The sequence below is a fragment of the Cyclopterus lumpus genome, chromosome 17, assembly GCF_009769545.1.
Source record: "Cyclopterus lumpus isolate fCycLum1 chromosome 17, fCycLum1.pri, whole genome shotgun sequence".
Lineage (NCBI taxonomy): Eukaryota > Metazoa > Chordata > Actinopteri > Perciformes > Cyclopteridae > Cyclopterus > Cyclopterus lumpus.
The window spans coordinates 386662-407381 of record NC_046982.1 but is presented as its reverse complement, the minus strand read 5'-3'; the positions used below and the strand labels follow the sequence as shown (position 1 = coordinate 407381).

General features: G+C 41.5%; 1 protein-coding gene across 1 annotated transcript; it reads left to right on the top strand.

Annotated features, from left to right (window-relative positions):
• Window positions 1-1428: 1428 nt before the first annotated feature.
• LOC117746890 (dnaJ homolog subfamily B member 6-like) lies at window positions 1429-9782 on the top strand. The gene is made up of 8 exons (XM_034556223.1): window positions 1429-1597; window positions 3629-3735; window positions 5216-5325; window positions 5908-5973; window positions 7147-7257; window positions 7349-7495; window positions 7584-7800; window positions 8828-9782. The coding sequence occupies exons 2-8, from the start codon at window positions 3671-3673 to the stop codon at window positions 8931-8933; spliced, it is 822 nt and encodes a 273-aa protein (XP_034412114.1). The 5' UTR covers window positions 1429-1597; window positions 3629-3670; the 3' UTR covers window positions 8934-9782.
• The last annotated feature ends 10938 nt before the right edge of the window (window positions 9783-20720 follow it).

The window sequence follows — 20720 nt, the reverse complement described above, 5'->3', positions numbered from 1 at the left end:
TATTGTGTGGTACGACTATTATTTAGAGGTTGAAGCATCACAGGATGCATTTATTCTACTCATCCTGCTGCTGCTCTATGACTACTGTACTTTGACGTGTGCAGATCTCAGTGAAAGCTGCTATGAGGAGGTTTAACCCACAGTCTGTAACATATAATATACATATATGAATGAATGTCTGGTTAAAAAAATTTACAAAAAACAATTCGCAAAAACACAACATTATGTTAGCTCTCACACAGCGCAGACATGTAGTAGGTCAGACATGATGCTTTATGTTCGTCAGAGCAGCTCAACATTGCACACCCATTTGTCAGTAAATTGCAGCCATTGTTGCATTTTTCTAAAATGCACATTACTACCATCAAAACAATTTGCCGTGGTCATTTTGTCATGAGGCAAAATGTGCAACCCTTGCAGGTGTATTTACAAGATGGACGTCAATGATGAGATTAAAGAATGAGATTAAAGCATTCAATATGCGGCGTCTGTGACTGCAGATATAGATCTGGTGGTCCACACTGACATACAGAACATTCTTTCCTCGTCACCACTACAGTGACTGTAAATCAACACCACTGCTGTCCAAGGTGCTGATCCTGGGTCATCAACTGGAGCTGTCCGTGGTAGTTGTTCTGTCTATTGAACACTGAACAAACAGACATTCAGGAGGCCATGGATGTGAAAAAAGTATATATTAATCAGATGAGATGTAAAACATGTGGTGTCTAAACATAACATAGATAAGGTCAATATACCTTTATTGGGGGCTACAGAAAATGGCGGTGTCTGATGCCTCTTGCCTGGTGAGCAGCCTCCTGCCTCGGCCCGGATGATGCGCCATGGGCCCCTCCTCTCTACCTCCTTCTGTTTCATGGATTGTGGAGGTCCATTCATACATTGTCATATTCATGTAATGTGTTTATGTAACTCTGTAACTCTGTTCATTCTGTACACATGACATCTATTCTTCTGTCCATCCGGGGAGAGGGATCCTCCTCTGTTGCTCTCCTGAAGGTTTCTTCCCTTTTTTCCCTGTCAAAGGTTATTTTTGGGGAGTTTTTTCTGATCCGATGTGAGGTCAAAGGTCAGGGATGTCGTATGTGTACAGATTGTAAAGCCCTCTGAGGATAATTTGTAATTTGTGATATTGGGCTATACAAAATAAACTGAATTGAACTTCGATTCACCAGATTTTGTAATGTTTCATATTCTAGAGGCATACTTTTGAGTTTCTTCAGCCCAAAATAATATTGGATTTAGTTACTCTTTAATGTAGGGGAGGTTAAACTATTGCAACAAGCGGTCAAAATACAGAAAAGAGAAACTTTCAAAATCAGAGGGAAAGGCCATGGGGGAAACATCCGGGCACTGTAGCAGTTCACTAACTCAACACCAGGTGGCAGTAATGCAACATAGGCGATGCAAGCTGCCGTTGAACCACGAAGAAGAAGATGGAGTCAGAAACAGGACGTTGCGTCTAATCTTTTCAACCTGCGGACTGCCGAACATCAATAAACCTGAACCCGTTGAGCTTTCTGAACAACCGTCCGTCTGTGTGTCCGCGTATCACCGACAGCTGGACTCGAATCATCGGGTGAGTGTGTGACATGTTCCACAGGCAGCCGATGTGTCGGACCGCTGGTCTGCCGCTGCTCGGCTAACGCTCCAAGCAGCTTAACGGTGGGCTCGCGACAGTGAGCGGCTAGCACCGGGCTACCGCCGCGCTACCGCCGCTAACGAAACCGTTCCGGTGAGGGGGTGGTCTTCTCTGGGCTGGACGGACTGGGTCTTTAAGCGGTCCGAGCCGCTGGTCCTTTCTGCTCGGTCACGTTTGACCGGGCAGCAGCAGCAGCGATCCGAGGGGTCACGGAGAAGACAAACAAGCTAGCTAGCGACACCGATACCGCTGGACTCTCCGGGTTTAACGGGGGACGGTTGGCGTTCAGCGTTAAATGCATTCAGTTAAGCCCTCGAGCGAGCGGCCGCGGCCCCACGTCTTCACCTCCGGAGGGATGCGGTGAAACCCAGTGCGGCTCAGTTGTTCATAAGTACGTAGGTCCCATTATGCTCCTCGTTGGTCAATGATACCAGCGAGGACATATTATCGTGTACAATCTATTTCTTTATGATTTCGGACTGCAGGGATCTTAATATATGATTGTCTTGAGTTTTGGCATTTCTTTTTTTCTTCCCATTGTATTACTGATATTCACGTTTCAGTGCACGGTCTCGAGCGTTCTGATGAGCTGTTGATGGGTTTGTCATGTACAGTGTGACAGTACAAGAGTTTACATCATCACACATAACAACTTCACTCACTGCGTATGTTATCAGGACCACTGTCAGTCTACAGTGACCTAAATACAAGGTGTGCCTATGGAACTGTTTTTATAATGATTAGTATTCATATTATTATATACATTTACTAATGAGAAAGGTCATTGCACTCCTCCACTCCTCCACAAGAATCTCATAGGACTTTAGGATGTTGACGAAGTCCTCCAAAGAGGGTTCTTGAATGTCCTCATTGTCCCTTCCTCTTGGCTGCTGCTGGAGACCAGTTGAGGCTGACTCTGAGCCACAAGCTCCGTTCTATACCAGCAGCCACAAAGCAGCCCTTTGTCAAACACACAACCATGTGACTACACATCGAAATGAAACCATCTGAGCCGTGAGCTCCTCTCTCACAGCTCATGGACATGTGCAACCTGTGATAAGTACACTTCTGTACACATGACATCTATTCTTCTGTCCATCCGGGGAGAGGGATCCTCCTCTGTTGCTCTCCTGAAGGTTTCTTCCCTTTTTTCCCTGTCAAAGGTTATTTTTGGGGAGTTTTTCCTGATCCGATGTGAGGTCAAAGGTCAGGGATGTCCTATGTGTACAGATTGTAAAGCCCTCTGAGGATCATTTGTGATATTGGGCTATACAAAATAAACTGAATTGAATTGAAATAAGGAGAGGAGGAGGGGGCGGGGGGGGGGGGCTCAGAAGACACCGCCTTCAGCTAGAAAAGATCACCAGCCAAACCTTTTGGCCCCCAAAGTCACAATTTAATCTGAGGGCCATGTACGTGTAGGAACATGCTTTTAATGTTTGTGATCTTTTTATACTTATTTTATTTTATTTACTTATTCCTTATTTATTTTTATTTGGTGGTCTTTTGATTAATAACCAAAATGTGACCTATAAAACCTCAGTAATATACTAATTAGAAAATAATAATAATTGGAGGTGAATATTAATGTAGGAATGTGCAGTTCATTTGTGGGTTTTTTATTATTGTGATTTATTTAATTTAATTTGTTGTCAAATTTGACAAACATAAAACTTGAATAGGATACTAATCACAAAAACACTTAATAATAAATATTGCAGGGTACTTTATGTTGAAAAAAACTAGTATTACACAATATTAACACTTAAAAAAAGATATAATTCTTATGCAATGGTAAATCCATGAGCGTTCACATGTTCCTGTGCATTAATCTCAAATGATGCTTGGTTAAATTAACTTAGTGTATTTTGGGGTCTAACTTTTGCTCTTAACCAATATGTTTTTCTTTTCTTTTTTATGATATGTACATTATTTAAGATGTATATTCTACATCACTTGTTCTTTCAGGTTCCCCGGGCTCACAGAAGTTCCTCCCGTCGTCCTCTCATCATGGTGGACTACTACCAGGTTTTAGGAGTACGGAGAGAATCGTCCGCGGATGACATAAAGAAAGCGTGAGTTCTCTGCTGTGAGCCTCTGAAACCCTTCAGCAGACATCTTGTCCCCCCGAATGCAGCAGGCTGCTATTCAGCTAATCAATGGCTCTCTATGGGTGGGTCGGCTGTCTACGGGGCTCCGTTAACAACACAGCCACTGACTCCCACTAACGGAGTGATCCATCTGCATTGGAAAGGGACTCATTTGTAAAGTGTACAGAGCATTGCAGCAGTCGAGTGGTGGGACCAGATTTAAACTTCACGCTGCTCAGCTTCATGAAAACTCCACCTGAGAGCAGAGCAAGCTGCATCTGAGTTTGGGAGTGAGTCTCGTAAAGTTTGGCCCGTGAGCGACATTAGGCCGCCCCTAACCCTCCATCAGCTTTAACCGGCATAAAGAGCCGATGTCCAACGCACGAAGAGCGCTGAACGTTCCGCTGGAACCGGGAAAAGAGTCGGGAGAAGTTGCTCAACAAATGAGTTTGAACTTGATTTGCAGAGGGATTGAAGCCCATTTTGGTCAATTTATTTTCTATAGCCCAAAATAACAATCACATCGGATCAGGGAAAAGTCCCCCAGAGGAGGGGATCTTCTACAAGACTTCCTTGGAGTTTTCTTTCTCAGTCTCCCTGTTGGACAAGTTTCAGTCCTTTCTTATAAACACATTTACCATATGCACAATAAACCTTATTGCTCAGTGAGTGATTAATACATATGTATGTGGACATTCTGGATTGCACAACGGTGTTTTAGTGCCATTGTTGGTATAAAGAAAATAAAAATGACAGGTTAATATTCTGAGAAAAAAAGTCACTGGAATTTTCTCAGATTAAAAAGTTACACATTTAGTATATAAATAAATTGAAGGAAGAAAAAGTTAAGTTGTGTATTATTTAGGGATTTTCAATAGTGAGGTACACGGAGCAATTAAAAAGATTGCTTTGTTTCATCTGAAGCACTGTATACTTTTGGCAGGAGCTGAGGTGTAAATAATTTAATTCGATAGTTGAATTATGTTTGACATATACGTTTTATAAGTCATAAGTTATTCAAAGGATAGTTTAGATGTTTGACGGCGTGCTTACATGATGTTCCTCTCCAGTCGGTGTTTTACTACAGTAGATGGAGTTTGTAGAAACAGACAGCACAGGGGCAAAGTAATGTACTGCTGGATGTATTTGAGACAATATCAATCAGTTTAAGTGTACGCTTTATTTAGAATATGTTCACTGCTTTACCTTGCTGCCAGACAGATCTTTCTTATGGGGAACTGAAGCTGTTATATCTCAGCTCTCCTCAAAGCCAAACTCCTGTATCTACTGTAGTAATACACTGACTGTGGAGAAGTGGCTGAGAAGAACCAATGTCCATAAGAATGTGCCGTGTGGGACAGAACATGGCTGATTGCTCTTACCAGTAGTCAGCAGCGGTATCATGAGGCACGTTATCTCTTCAGTCGGGTTATTAACCAGCCGTCTTCCCTCTGTCCTCCTGTAGCTACAGAAAGCTGGCGTTGAGGTGGCACCCTGATAAAAACCCAGAGAACAAGGAGGAGGCCGAGATAAAGTTCAAGGAGCTGTCGGAGGCCTATGAAGTCCTGTCAGATGGTTTGTATCTCTACTCGGTCCGCAGGCGCACCCCAGACACCCTGTTCACACCTGATCCCTTCACAAGAAGACGGTGACAAGTGCGTCGGTTCACGCCTGATCGTAGAATGCGTCTCGGGACTAGTCCGTCGGAAATTAAAGGAGGAAGCAGAACCCAGACCAGGTCTATTCCTTGGCATGGACGAAGCCAGCTCACGCCGTTTGACAAGTATTGTGTTTGGACCAAAGGCCAAAACAATGAACATAACAGTACTTTACCGACCTGAGTTCTGGCTCATCCCTGTACCAACAATAAACAAACATGAACCCAACCTAAGTCCCTAGACTAAGCATAAACGGGAGACAACAGCTCAACGGAAACGTCCATTCGCCCCTACAGAACTACAGGTTGGAGAAGGAATCAGAGCCACACGGTAAAAATAGATGAACAATGAGTCCATCTGGGGGACGTAACCGCCGAGACGGACGGCTCTGCCAGGTGTGAACGGGGAGCTGAGGAGTCCCTCCTCTCGGCCCTCACGTGTCTGGCTTTCTTCTCTTTGTTGCGATTCCACTTTGAGCGTTTTCCCTTTCCTCTTGCAGCCAACAAGAGGACCATATATGATCGCTACGGCAAAGAGGGACTCACGGGGACCAACGGAGGAAGAGGTCAGTGCTCCTTTTTAGAGACACAACTTACCATGAACCTAAATCATTTATTTTTGCTGGTGAGAGATTGAACTTGGAGATAAATTTGGGTTTGGTTCACGTCGACTAAAGGTGCTTGTTTTCTGCCACAGTGTGGAGGCTCCATGAGTCAAACTCCACACACTATTGATGCACATCACGATCAACTTTGTTTGGCTTATTTTCTGTTACCAGCGTAGCATTAAACCATGGTGGAATCACCATAGCAACCAACAAATGGACCTGTACTTCCACTCAAAGCGCTTTAACACTACATGACATCATTCACTGATGGGAGGCGCTAAGGTTCCACCGGCCAATCAGCAGTAACTAACATTCACACACCGTAGAACAGCTACGGGAGACATTTGGGTGAAGTGTCTTACCCAAGGACACATCGACATGGGCTAGCGGAGCCGGGGATCGAACCACCGATCCTCTGATTGAAGGACAACCCTGGTCATTTATTTTGTACTACCAAAAACCTGGTCCGATGTCCGTTCTTCGCGGGGTATTACAAAATCTACAGTTCGGATCATGTCCCGGCTTTAATGAAGAAACAACAATGAGAGCCAGTAAAAGTTTGAGATGAGCCCGCAGCAGTCTTTTGCCGCTGTCAGCAGATACAGATCGTTTTTTATGTTGTTATAGCTGTTGGTATACAAGACATTTTGTTTTCACCAGTCAGTGTAAACCATGAAAGGATCTAAATGATATCCTTTATAGTGGTTATTTGTATAGAATCACACACTTTAAAATGATTAAGAAGTAAAAGATTGCATTTGTATTGACTAAAAGAATCTTAGTAGCTTCAATGATGTTTTATAAGCTGTTTAGGAAGTTAATCAGGTCATAATATGAATTTAGAAGATTACCTTTGAACACATTCTGCTCAACACTCACTTTCCCTGACTAGAGCATGAACGCACCCTGATGTCACTATGTTAGCCATGAGCTCCGGTGCTGCCAGCGCTAAGTAGCTCGTCTCCTGCCGACTTCCAGAAAGCACGAGGGCAGAATGAGACTGACCGGGCAGTCCAAGACCAGTGCAGCGGGGGTCCATTCCACAGTTGGCTGCTTAACAAGAAGCATTGTTGGATGGAGATGGCTGGACTGGTGGTGATTGTTAATATGTTGCTTTGCTTCATGTTTCAGGGGGTCACTTCCACAACGGAGACCATTTCCACGATCAGTTCACATTCCGCAACCCAGACGACGTCTTCAGGGAATTCTTCGGAGGCAGCGACCCGTTTGCAGACTTTTTTGGTAAGTCGTACTATGGGTGTGTTTCAGACCGACCGCTCCTCATCTCCCGTACCAGTTTTTATTAATACTCTGATACTTTCCGACCCCTCAGGTCCAGACCCATTTAGTGATGATCCGTTCTTTGGCAGCGGCCGGCGGCACCAAAGTCGGGCGAATCGCAGCCGGACGGGCGGCACGTTTTTTGGGGGCTTTGTTGGGTTTCCCCCCTTTGGTGCTGGCTTCTCACCTTTTGACCCAGGTAAGACCGGCACCAATGAATCAGTAAATATCACCCCACCACCGTCACTGGTTTAAATGACCCCCTCTCCCTGCCCTGTTTATTCCAGGCTTCGGCTCTTTCGGCTCCATGAGCCACATGGGCCACATGGGCCATATGGGCCACATGGGCCACATGGCACCCATGGGCAGCCTGGGAGGCGGAGGCTTCACCTCTTTCTCCTCCTCCTCCTTTGGGGGTGGAGGTGGAGGAGGAGGCATGGGCAACTTCCGCTCCGTGTCCTCCTCCTCCAAGATCATCAACGGCAGGAAGATCACCACTAAAAGGTAGACACTGACAGAATGACATCATCCGTCACGAGTAGACACGTTTACCCTGGAGAGAAAACCTAAGGATCCAGCTGGTATCGCTAAAGTACGGTGCAGCTGAACGTCACTTTAATATATTAGTATTTTCACTGTTTTCTAAGCATTTTATAAAGCATATCCAACACATCCTGTGATTTCGGGCATTTCACAGATTAAGAGAACAGCTGGTCTGCACTCATTCAGAGATCATTTTAGGAATGTGCTTATCAGATTTGGGCAGGAGCTTCAACAAATAACACTTCGACAAGTGTTGTAGTAGTAGTAGTAGTAGTAGTAGTAGTAGTAGTAGTAGTAGTAGTGTGTGTATATATATATATATATATATATATATATATATATATATATATATATACATACATATATATATACACACACACACACATATATATATCTCAATATCAATATCAAATGCATCTTTTTGGGTAGTTGTTGGCACACTGGTGTATGTTCAGGTTGTTGGTGTGTCTCTCGCCGTAACACTACCGGTGCTAATGGCAGCTCAGGCCTGCAGCAACGTGGCCCTCACACTAACAAGCTCAAGCCAGTTTAGGCCGAGCTAACGGGCATCGGTTTAAAAAAAAAACGTATGCCTGCCTTTCATATTTGATTCAATTAATACGGAGACTACAATGCAGATATAAATGTCCAATAAAACACTAAGGAAGTAATTCAGCTCATTTATTTGGAGACCCTGATAAAGTCTGTGGGCCCCAAACCAGTGTTTAGACATGACTGCTCTATGGCACAACCCAGTTAGAAGTTGTTGAGGGGACACACACACACACACACACACACACACACACACACACACCACTACTTAAGAACCCACAAGCATAAAGAATATTTTGTCTTTTTTTTTTTATTTATTGAGAAAGGACAAAAAGGGTGTTCTCCAGCAGTGACATGTTTGAATAAAGCCATTTGAGAACTTAATAAATGTCTCTTTGGGCTCTTAACGCGTGCTTTGACCCCCCTTCCCCCTCAGGATCATAGAGAACGGTCAGGAGCGGGTGGAGGTGGAGGAGGACGGGCAGCTGCGGTCACTAACCATCAACGGCAAGGAGCAGCTGCTGCGACTGGAACAAAAGTGAGGGTGGTGGAGAGCGCCCCCTGCTGGAGAAGCGTTACCTCAGCACAAACTTGAGCTTCGGGAGGAGCAGGCAGAAGACAACAACAACAACAACAACAACAACAATGTAATAATAGTGCCCTCCTGTTGTTTGGATGTACATACTTAGGTTTGTGTTATTTCCCCTTGTCCTCTCTCCCTGCTGACTCATCTGTTCATCAACGGTTTGAATCCCAGGATTTGGACGCAGACTTTTCTATGCATTTTTGTTCATGTATTTCTGAATTTGAGCTGTCCTTATATTTTGGCTCAGGGTGGTGTTATTGTTTCAGTGTTTGGGACCACATTATTGCTCTGATGTATATGACACCCCCCCCCCCCCACATACCTTCCATTATGCACTCCACTCTGTGTTACGGCACACACACAAACACTGCGTTCAGAAAACAAAGCATGACTTTTGCTTTTTCATCTGAATAGTAAAAAAGAAAAAGTGTTGCATTTGATTTGATTTTTTTTTTAATGTGGGTAGAAATGACAGAAGCGTCCCCCCCTTCTCTCCCACCCCCCTGTTTACTGCTTGTCTAACCCCTTCTTAGTAATAATTCCTTTTTTATAAAATAAAAATAAAAAATACAATGATGGTAGGATGAGTTATGCAATTTTATATGTTCTAATAACAAATGTGTTTTTTTTCTTTGTTTATTTAATTCTGCATGTACACCTGTTGATGTTGAGTCTTAATGTTAAAGCTGCATTATGATGCACAAATGGAAGGCATTCTATAAATGATATATGGACATAGAAGGAAATTTGTGTACTTTGTAATTCAATAAATCTTGAGTTTCATCCTGTTTTCAGGATGCGGAAACCTGTCTGTTCTCTGCTCTTAGTCTGCAGAAAAGATTCATAATCATCAGGGGGGAGGTCTGTCCGAAATGTGTCCTGAATCATATACACACAACAATTTGACAAACATTTGGATACCAATTCAAATATTAATAAGTAGGTGTAGCTGAATCACAGCTAGCACTACATCACATCAACCTGTAACATCACCCAGAGGAGCCACACTTCTGGAAACGGGACTGAGTCTTTGTCTGCAGTAGCTGATGAAGACCTAACTGCATGTGAGAGGGTCAGTTGTGATTCAGCCATGCATGTGGTTGGTGAGTTTACTTAGTGTCTTAAGTGTACTCATGAGTTTACTTAGTGTCTTAAGTGTACTCATGAGTTTACTTAGTGTCTTAAGTGTACTCATGAGTTTACTTTGTGTCTTAAGTTTACTCATGAGTTTACTTAGTGTCTTAAGTTTACTCATGAGTTTACTTTGTGTCTTAAGTTTACTCATGAGTTTACTTTGTGTCTTAAGTTTACTCATGAGTTTACTTAGTGTCTTTAGTTTACTCATGAGTTTACTTTGTGTCTTAAGTTTACTCATGAGTTTACTTTGTGTCTTAAGTTTATTCATGAGCATCCTTTGTGTCTTAAGTTTACTCATGAGTTTACTTTGTGTCTTAAGTTTACTCATGAGTTTACTTTGTGTCTTAAGTTTATTCATGAGCATCCTTTGTGTCTTAAGTTTACTCATGAGTTTACTTTGTGTCTTAAGTTTACTCATGAGTTTACTTTGTGTCTTAAGTTTACTCATGAGTTTACTTTGTGTCTTTAGTTTACTCATGAGTTTACTTAGTGTCTTAAGTTTACTCATGAGTTTACTTTGTGTCTTAAGTTTATTCATGAGCATCCTTTGTGTCTTAAGTTTACTCATGAGTTTACTTTGTGTCTTTAGTTTACTCGTGAGTTTACTTTGTGTCTTAAGTTTATTCATGAGCATCCTTTGTGTCTTAAGTTTACTCATGAGTTTACTTTGTGTCTTAAGTTTACTCATGAGTTTACTTTGTGTCTTAAGTTTACTCATGAGTTTACTTTGTCTTAAGTTTACTCATGAGTTTACTTTGTGTCTTAAGTTTACTCATGAGTTTACTTTGTCTTAAGTTTACTCATGAGTTTACTTTGTGTCTTTACTTTACTCATTAGTTTACTTTGTGTCTTAAGTTTATTCATGAGTTTACTTTGTCTTAAGTTTACTCATGAGTTTACTTTGTGTCTTTAGTTTATTCATGAGTTTACTTTGTGTCTTTAGTTTATTCATGAGTTTACTTTGTCTTAAGTTTACTCATGAGTTTACTTTGTGTCTTTAGTTTATTCATGAGTTTACTTTGTGTCTTAAGTTTACTCATGAGTTTACTTTGTGTCTTAAGTTTACTCATGAGTTTACTGTGTCTTAAGTTTACTCATGAGTTTACTTTGTGTCTTAAGTTTACTCATGAGTTTACTGTGTCTTAAGTTTACTCATGAGTTTTCTTTGTGTCTAGTTTACTCATGAGTTTACTTTGTCTTAAGTTTACTCATGAGTTTACTTTGTCTTAAGTTTACTCATGAGTTTACTTTGTGTCTTAAGTTTATTCATGAGCATCCTTTGTGTCTTAAGTATACTCATGAGTTTACTTTGTGTCTTAAGTTTACTCATGAGTTTACTTTGTGTCTTAAGTTTATTCATGAGTTTACTTTGTCTTAAGTTTACTCATGAGTTTACTTTGTGTCTTTAGTTTACTCATGAGTTTACTTTGTGTCTTAAGTTTACTCATGAGTTTACTTAGTGTCTTAAGTTTACTCATAAGTTTACTTTGTGTCTTAAGTTTACTCATGAGTTTACTTTGTGTCTTAAGTTTATTCATGAGTTTACTTTGTCTTTAGTTTATTCATGACTTTACTTTGTGTCTTAAGTTTACTCATGAGTTTACTTTGTGTCTTTAGTTTACTCATGAGTTTACTTTGTGTCTTAAGTTTACTCATGAGTTTACTTTGTGTCTTAAGTTTACTCATGAGTTTACTTTGTGTCTTTAGTTTACTCATGAGTTTACTTTGTGTCTTAAGTTTACTCATGAGTTTACTTTGTGTCTTTAGTTTACTCATGAGTTTACTTTGTGTCTTAAGTTTACTCATGAGTTTACTTTGTGTCTTTAGTTTACTCATGAGTTTACTTAGTGTCTTAAGTTTATTCATGAGTTTACTTTGTGTCTTAAGTTTACTAATGAGTTTACTTTGTGTCTTAAGTTTACTCATGAGTTTACTTTGTCTTAAGTTTACTCATGAGTTTACTTTGTCTTAAGTTTACTCATGAGTTTACTTTGTGTCTTTAGTTTACTCATGAGTTTACTTTGTGTCTTAAGTTTACTCATGAGTTTACTTAGTGTCTTAAGTTTACTCATAAGTTTACTTTGTGTCTTAAGTTTACTTTGTGTCTTAAGTTTATTCATGAGTTTACTTTGTCTTAAGTTTACTAATGAGTTTACTTTGTGTCTTAAGTTTACTAATGAGTTTACTTTGTGTCTTAAGTTTATTCATGAGTTTACTTTGTGTCTTAAGTTTATTCATGAGTTTACTTTGTATTAAGTTTACTCATGAGTTTACTTTGTGTCTTAAGTTTATTCATGAGTTTACTTTGTGTCTTAAGTTTATTCATGAGTTTACTTTGTATTAAGTTTACTCATGAGTTTACTTTGTGTCTTAAGTTTACTCATGAGTTTACTTTGTGTCTTAAGTTTATTCATGAGTTTACTTTGTATTAAGTTTACTCATGAGTTTACTTTGTGTCTTTAGTTTATTCATGAGTTTACTTTGTGTCTTAAGTTTATTCATGAGTTTACTTTGTATTAAGTTTACTCATGAGTTTACTTTGTGTCTTAAGTTTACTCGTGAGTTTACTTTGTGTCTTAAGTTTATTCATGAGTTTACTTTGTATTAAGTTTACTCATGAGTTTACTTTGTGTCTTAAGTTTACTCGTGAGTTTACTTTGTGTCTTAAGTTTATTCATGAGTTTACTTTGTATTAAGTTTACTCATGAGTTTACTTTGTGTCTTTAGTTTATTCATGAGTTTACTTAGTGTCTTAAGTTTATTCATGAGTTTACTTTGTATTAAGTTTACTCATGAGTTTACTTTGTGTCTTAAGTTTACTCGTGAGTTTACTTTGTGTCTTAAGTTTATTCATGAGTTTACTTTGTATTAAGTTTACTCATGAGTTTACTTTGTGTCTTTAGTTTATTCATGAGTTTACTTAGTGTCTTAAGTTTACTAATGAGTTTACTTAGTGTCTTAAGTTTATTCATGAGTTTACTTTGTATTAAGTTTACTCATGAGTTTACTTTGTGTCTTAAGTTTACTCGTGAGTTTACTTTGTGTCTTAAGTTTACTAATGAGTTTACTTTGTGTCTTAAGTTTACTAATGAGTTTACTTTGTGTCTTAAGTTTACTAATGAGTTTACTTTGTGTCTTTAGTTTATTCACCAAATTCACCAAAAGTCACCATTAGATAATATATCATTTGCATATTTAAACTTCAAATTTCAAAAAACCTGTTACGTGTCTGTAATTTAACAAAAAATCTCTTCAAGGTTGTTTCCTCTAAATTAATTTGTTCTCAGACTCTGATCCAGAAATCTCCACTTGAGCAGCTCTTACATCCACCAAACGTTACTCTTTCATTCCTCTCTATACTCTGAAGGTTTGTACAGAGAGGCTTCTTCAGATATCATTCATAGCCTGATTCATACAATATTCTTATACAACAGTCTAAAAACTGTTGTAAAAGGTCTGAAAGAAAAAGGAGATGGGATTCTTTGCTCAAGCTTTTTGAGACAGATTGTCAGATATCAGCTTCATTCTTTCCTCACTAACACGGCCAGGTATGCTGCTAAGAACTCCAGACAAACTGTATGAAGATGCTGGGAGATCAACCAAACTTGTAAACTGATGTGATATGTAATCTCATCTTTAACGGATAAAAAAACATAACATGTAATCTTCAGGGATTATGATGAAGCGCTGTATCATTTGGACAACGATTGAGACGATTCATAATAAACTCACTCCTCTACTTTTGGTTCATGGATGTTTTCCAAGAATGATCAACTTGTGTAATCTGATGCAGCATCAATCATTTTTGATTGCAAAACGAGTTCATCTGGGAACCGGCAAACATTTTGTATTTTCCACGAATGCGAATGACGTGAGCTCACCTGACTTCCTCCCTGCACCAATCTATAGGGACACGGTCCCCGTGGATACCAATGAGATAAGTAGTCTATACCAATAGGAGAGACCCCTCGGGGGGGAATCTTGACAAAAAGGTGGTCTTTATGAAGATAACGGGTTTGAATCATTTGCAGGTAATAACTCAGACATCTCGTTGGTGGAGCAACCGTAAAAAACATCTCCTCTGACTAGGATCCCAGCTGGAGTGGAAATCATGATGAATGGGACGAGGTCTGGAGAGCCGAAACTTACTAAGAAAATGTTTGATATCTCTTTGTATCACTCCATAAATCACAACATTTTGTCAGCAGCCATTAAAAAAGAAATCCCTCAGAAAAACCTTCGAAATATAGAGGAATAAAAAGTCTGGATCAATGAGCCGAGGAAACTGCGATGATACTGGAGCGTATGGAGCTTCCACCCAACGCATGCTCAATTCAAACAAAACGACTTTGTCAGGTTTAGGGAAAAAAAAATACATAAATACGTAGACCAAGTAAAACTGTAATATAAATGCAGACAACACGTCACCTCAAATGAACTCAAAAACACAAACTCCGGCTTCCTGGTTGAAAGTCCTGTGTTTGTTTCATCTGATTTCTTCACATTGCAGTCACTTGAAGGCCCGGTGAAGACCAAATGCCGAGGGGGCGTGGCAACGCGTCGGTATCTGACGCCGAGGGGGCGTGGCAACGCGTCGGTATCTGACGCCGAGGAGGCGTGGCAACGCGTCGGTATCTGACGCCGAGGGGGCGTGGCAACGCATCAGAAACTGCCGCCGAGGGGCGTGGCAAAGCGTTGGTACTTGACACCCAGTATCAATGAAGTAAAAAAAATTAAAAAGCCTTAATAACTGTTTTATGATTTTGGAGATCAAAAGTAAACATGTATTAGTCTTGTACTCGCCTGAGGGTCTGCAATGCTTGAAATGGTCCAAAATAAAAACATAATTATTTCAAAAAAGATATACATACAGTATGTTCTGTTTAGAGTTCTAAACAAGCTGTTGAAATGGAGCTGTCCTTGGTGCTGAAAGCCTCAATCCAATTACCTCTCTCTCTCCCCACTCTCCCTCTCCCTCCCTCCCAATCTCTCTCTATCTCCCCCACTTTCTCCCCCCCCTCTCTATCTCTCTCTCCCTCCCTCTCTCTATCACTCTCTCCCTCTCTCTCTCTATCCCTCTCTCACTCTCTCTCTCCCCCCTCCCTCCCTCTCTCTCTCCCCCCTTTCCCTCTCTCTATCGCTCTCTCCCTCTCTCTCCCCCCTCTCCCTTTCACTCCTCTCTCTCTCTCGCTCTCTCTCTCTGTCTGCCTCCCCCTCTCTGTCTCTCCCTCTCCCTATCCCTCTCTATCCCTCTCTCTCTCTCCCTCCCTCTCTCTCTATCGCTCTCTCCCTCTCTCTCTCTCTCCACCCCCCCCCCCCCCCCCCCCCCACCCCTCTCACTCTTTCTCTCTCTCTCTCTGTCTGCCTCCCCCCTCTCTGTCTCTCTCTCCCTCTCTCATCCCTTTATTCTCTCTTCCTCCGGGCTGGTAGCTGTTCGGGCCAGCTGGTTCACACTTCTCCTCCCTCTCTCAGAGTGCGTGTCTCTTCGTGGCTCTCAGCTCTGCGGACACTTTTCCCGGGACATTTCCTCTCCTGCGCTGATAGATTAATTTTACTATTTATTTTGATTTTTGATTTTTTTTTTCTTGGGCCAAAATGTGTCTCTCCATCGGTCCGTGTGCTCCCGGAAGGCTTCGTGGACCAGCAGCCGGCGGGGAGACGAGGCAGCTGGGATAACTAACTGAAGCGGTGCTATGGTGGGACCTCCTGGAGGGGCAAGAGTTCGGCTTTCCCGAAAGATCTGCAGTTCACCAGAGGTGGGCAACACTTTACAGATCCCATTGAAAGATACGTGTTTGAACACCAGCAGTATAGGCTGCTATTAAGTGCTAATTAGAGGTAATCGAACAGTGATTTGGTCCAGAGATACTTCTTATCGATCTATTTAAACTTGCTGTGTGCTCAGGTGCGTAATCACGGGTTAAGCCTCAGTCTCCTTAATCTCTTGAGGAGGACCTGGACGCTCTCACTCCGGACTCTTATTCTGTGGTCCATGAAAGGATTTAACTTCCCTCTACATATGCTCAGGTTAATGAAGAAAGTGTGTAGGGGGTTGATTGCCATCAATGTACAATGTACAACACAAGTGTGTGTGTCATATATCTCACGCATACAATTATTTGTGACAATTAAGTGAATCACGTTTAAAAGAAAAAACTAATATATAAACTGTGCAGCAAAGACAGTTTATGAATCTAAATGTTCACGTTGCAGAAATGAACTGTCTTTTATTTTGGAGGGGAAGATGTCTTTTTTTTGTTTTTTAGTGATGTAGCAGCTCGGCTCCTGACGTAGCTGCGTGTCCCATGTGTGTCCCAGGAAAAGATAGACGGTCTATAATTAACTGAGGCAGACGTGAGCCAGGGGAGGCGAAGCCTAATGCCACTACTGGGATTTGTGGAACTCCGTTACACAATCAGATGAAGGTCCGGCAGTCAGAGGACTTAATGGCATCTGAGGGCCTCGGTGGACACAATGCAGTTCTCATTCACAGGCCTTCTCTGAGAGGATTCCACTTGGTATTCATTGCATACGAGGGAGCATGTTTAAAGAGTGTACACTTTCATTATTCAGTAGTTTAATTAGAGGATTATTTCTAATTAAAATTCCCTGGGTTCTGATGAGTCCCCCAGGGTTTTAACGTGGCTGCCGGATATCACAGTGCTTCACGTCGCCAACGTTGTCCAATGAAAATACTTAGATTTGCCATTGTTATATATCAATTTGAATGAAAAAATATTTTTTAATACTAAATAGTATATATATATATATATATATAGCAATGCAATGATTTGGTTCAAAATGGCAAAATGGTGTCTATGATGTCCATGTCTTCAATGCATTATAAACGTACTTGAACGCATGAAAGTTATCTTCTTATAACACTGTATAATTATAGTTCTAAGCACTCATGAATATTCAAAATGCTTTGTTGTTTCTTTTTTCATAGGGTTATATAATGCCCATAGTTGTAATATGTTATATCAGTTCCATAATGCCACATAATTATTGTTATATTGTGAATATGTTACTCATTGTGAGCAATGAGCACTCATAAGTGCTCATTGCTTGCTTCAAGTTAGTCCATTATATTTGACAACATTTCATGTTATTCTTGCAGAGATGTAATGATGTTTTTCACTTTGTTAAAGCAAACAATGAGCACTTAAAGTCTTAGTAAGAACGTTAGTATAATGTTTGACCTCATAAGTCATGATTAAATGCTTGATAATGTGTTGTGATTATCATTACAAAGCATTGAGAACATATAAGTGCTTTCAACTATAACTACACTGTGCTAAAAGCAGATGTTATATATACTATAGACATGGGCGACGTGACTCTGAAGTGGAATAATAATCCATGGCATGGGCTGGGCAATGTTGTTACACTGGGACCCATAGAGAAAGGCAGGTATAACCCATAGAGAGAGGCAGGTATAACCCATAGAGAGAGCAGGTATAACCCATAGAGAGAGGCAGGTATAACCCATAGAGAGAGCAGGTACAACCCATAGAGAGAGGCAAGTATAACCCATAGAGAAAGGCAGGTATAACCCATAGAGAGAGGCATGTATAACCCATAGAGAGAGGCAGGTATAACCCATAGAGAGAGGCAGGTATAACCCATAGAGAAAGGCAGGTATAACCCATAGAGAGAGGCAGGTATAACCCAAAGAGAGGCATGTATAACCCATAGAGAGAGCAGGTATAACCCAAAGAGAGAGGCATGTATAACCCATAGAGAGAGGCATGTATAACCCATAGAGAGAGCAGGTATAACCCAAAGAGAGAGGCATGTATAACCCATAGAGAAAGGCAGGTATAACCCAAAGAGAGAGGCATGTATAACCCATAGAGAGAGCAGGTATAACCCAAAGAGAGAGGCATGTATAACCCATAGAGAGAGGCATGTATAACCCATAGAGAGAGCAGGTATAACCCAAAGAGAGAGGCATGTACAACCCATAGAGAAAGGCAGGTATAACCCATAGAGAGAGGCAGGTATAACCCATAGAGAGAGCAGGTATAACCCATAGAGAGAGGCAGGTATAACCCATAGAGAAAGGCAGGTATAACCCATAGAGAGAGGCAGGTATAACCCAAAGAGAGAGGCATGTATAACCCATAGAGAAAGGCAGGTATAACCCATAGAGAGAGGCAGGTATAACCCATAGAGAGAGCAGGTATAACCCATAGAGAAAGGCAGGTATAACCCATAGAGAGAGGCAGGTATAACCCATAGAGAGAGGCAGGTATAACCAATAGAGAGAGGCAGGTATAACCCATAGAGAAAGGCAGGTATAACCCATAGAGAGAGGCAGGTATAACCCATAGAGAGAGGCAGGTATAACCCATAGAGAAAGGCAGGTATAACCCATATAGAGAGGCAGGTACAACCCATAGAGAGAGGCAGGTATAACCAATAGAGAGAGGCAGGTATAACCCATAGAGAGATCAGGTATAACCCAAAGAGAGAGGCAGGTATAACTAGTAGAGAGAGGCAGGTATAACTAGTAGAGAGAGGCAGGTATAACCCATAGAGAGAGGCAGGTATAACCCATAGAGAGAGCAGGTATAACCCATAGAGAGAGGCAGGTATAACCCATAGAGAGAGCAGGTATAACCCATAGAGAGAGGCAAGTATAACCCATAGAGAAAGGCAGGTATAACCCATAGAGAGAGGCATGTATAACCCATAGAGAGAGGCAGGTATAACCCATAGAGAGAGGCAGGTACAACCCATAGAGAAAGGCAGGTATAACCCATAGAGAGAGGCAGGTATAACCCAAAGAGAGAGGCATGTATAACCCATAGAGAGAGCAGGTATAACCCAAAGAGAGAGGCATGTATAACCCATAGAGAGAGGCATGTATAACCCATAGAGAGAGCAGGTATAACCCAAAGAGAGAGGCATGTATAACCCATAGAGAAAGGCAGGTATAACCCAAAGAGAGAGGCATGTATAACCCATAGAGAGAGCAGGTATAACCCAAAGAGAGAGGCATGTATAACCCATAGAGAGAGGCATGTATAACCCATAGAGAGAGCAGGTATAACCCAAAGAGAGAGGCATGTACAACCCATAGAGAAAGGCAGGTATAACCCATAGAGAGAGGCAGGTATAACCCATAGAGAGAGCAGGTATAACCCATAGAGAGAGGCAGGTATAACCCATAGAGAAAGGCAGGTATAACCCATAGAGAAAGGCAGGTATAACCCATAGAGAGAGGCAGGTATAACCCATAGAGAGAGGCAGGTATAACCCATAGAGAAAGGCAGGTATAACCCATATAGAGAGGCAGGTACAACCCATAGAGAGAGGCAGGTATAACCAATAGAGAGAGGCAGGTACAACCCATAGAGAGATCAGGTATAACCCAAAGAGAGAGGCAGGTATAACTAGTAGAGAGAGGCAGGTATAACTAGTAGAGAGAGGCAGGTATAACCCATAGAGAGAGGCAGGTATAACCCATAGAGAGAGCCAGGTATAACCCATAGAGAGAGGCAGGTATAACCCATAGAGAAAGGCAGGTATAACCCATAGAGAAAGGCAGGTATAACCCATAGAGAGAGGCAGGTATAACCCATAGAGAGAGGCAGGTATAACCCATAGAGAAAGGCAGGTATAACCCATATAGAGAGGCAGGTACAACCCATAGAGAGAGGCAGGTATAACCAATAGAGAGAGGCAGGTACAACCCATAGAGAGATCAGGTATAACCCAAAGAGAGAGGCAGGTATAACTAGTAGAGAGAGGCAGGTATAACTAGTAGAGAGAGGCAGGTATAACCCATAGAGAGAGGCAGGTATAACCCATAGAGAGAGCCAGGTATAACCCATAGAGAGAGGCAGGTATAACCCAAAGAGAGAGGCAGGTATAACTAGTAGAGAGAGGCAGGTACAACCCATAGAGAGAGGCAGGTATAACCCATAGAGAGAGCAGGTATAACCCAAAGAGAGAGGCAGGTATAACTAGTAGAGAGAGGCAGGTATAACTCATAGAGAGAGGCAGGTATAACCCATAGAGAGAGCAGGTATAACCCAAAGAGAGAGGCAGGTATAACCCATAGAGAGAGCAGGTATAACCCAAAGAGAGAGGCAGGTATTACTAGTAGAGAGAGGCAGGTATAACTCATAGAGAGAGGCAGGTATAACCCATAGAGAGAGCAGGTATAACCCAAAGAGAGAGGCAGGTATAACCCATAGAGAGAGGCAGGTACAACCCATAGAGAGAGCAGGTATAACCCAAAGAGGAAGGCAGGTATAACCCATAGAGAGAGCAAGTATAACCCAAAGAGAGAGGCAGGTATAACCCAAAGAGAGAGCAGGTATAACCCATAGAGAGAACAGGTACAACCCATAGAGAGAGGCAGGTATAACTCATAGAGAGAGGCAAGTATAACCCAAAGAGAGAGGCAGGTATAACCCATAGAGAGGCAGGTATAACCCAAAGAGAGAGGCAGGTATAACCCATAGAGAGAACAGGTATAACCCATAGAGAGAGGCAGGTATAACCCAAAGAGAAAGGCAGGTACAACCCATAGAGAGAGAGGCATGTATAACCCATAGAGAGAGCAGGTATAACCCATAGAGAGAGGCAGGTA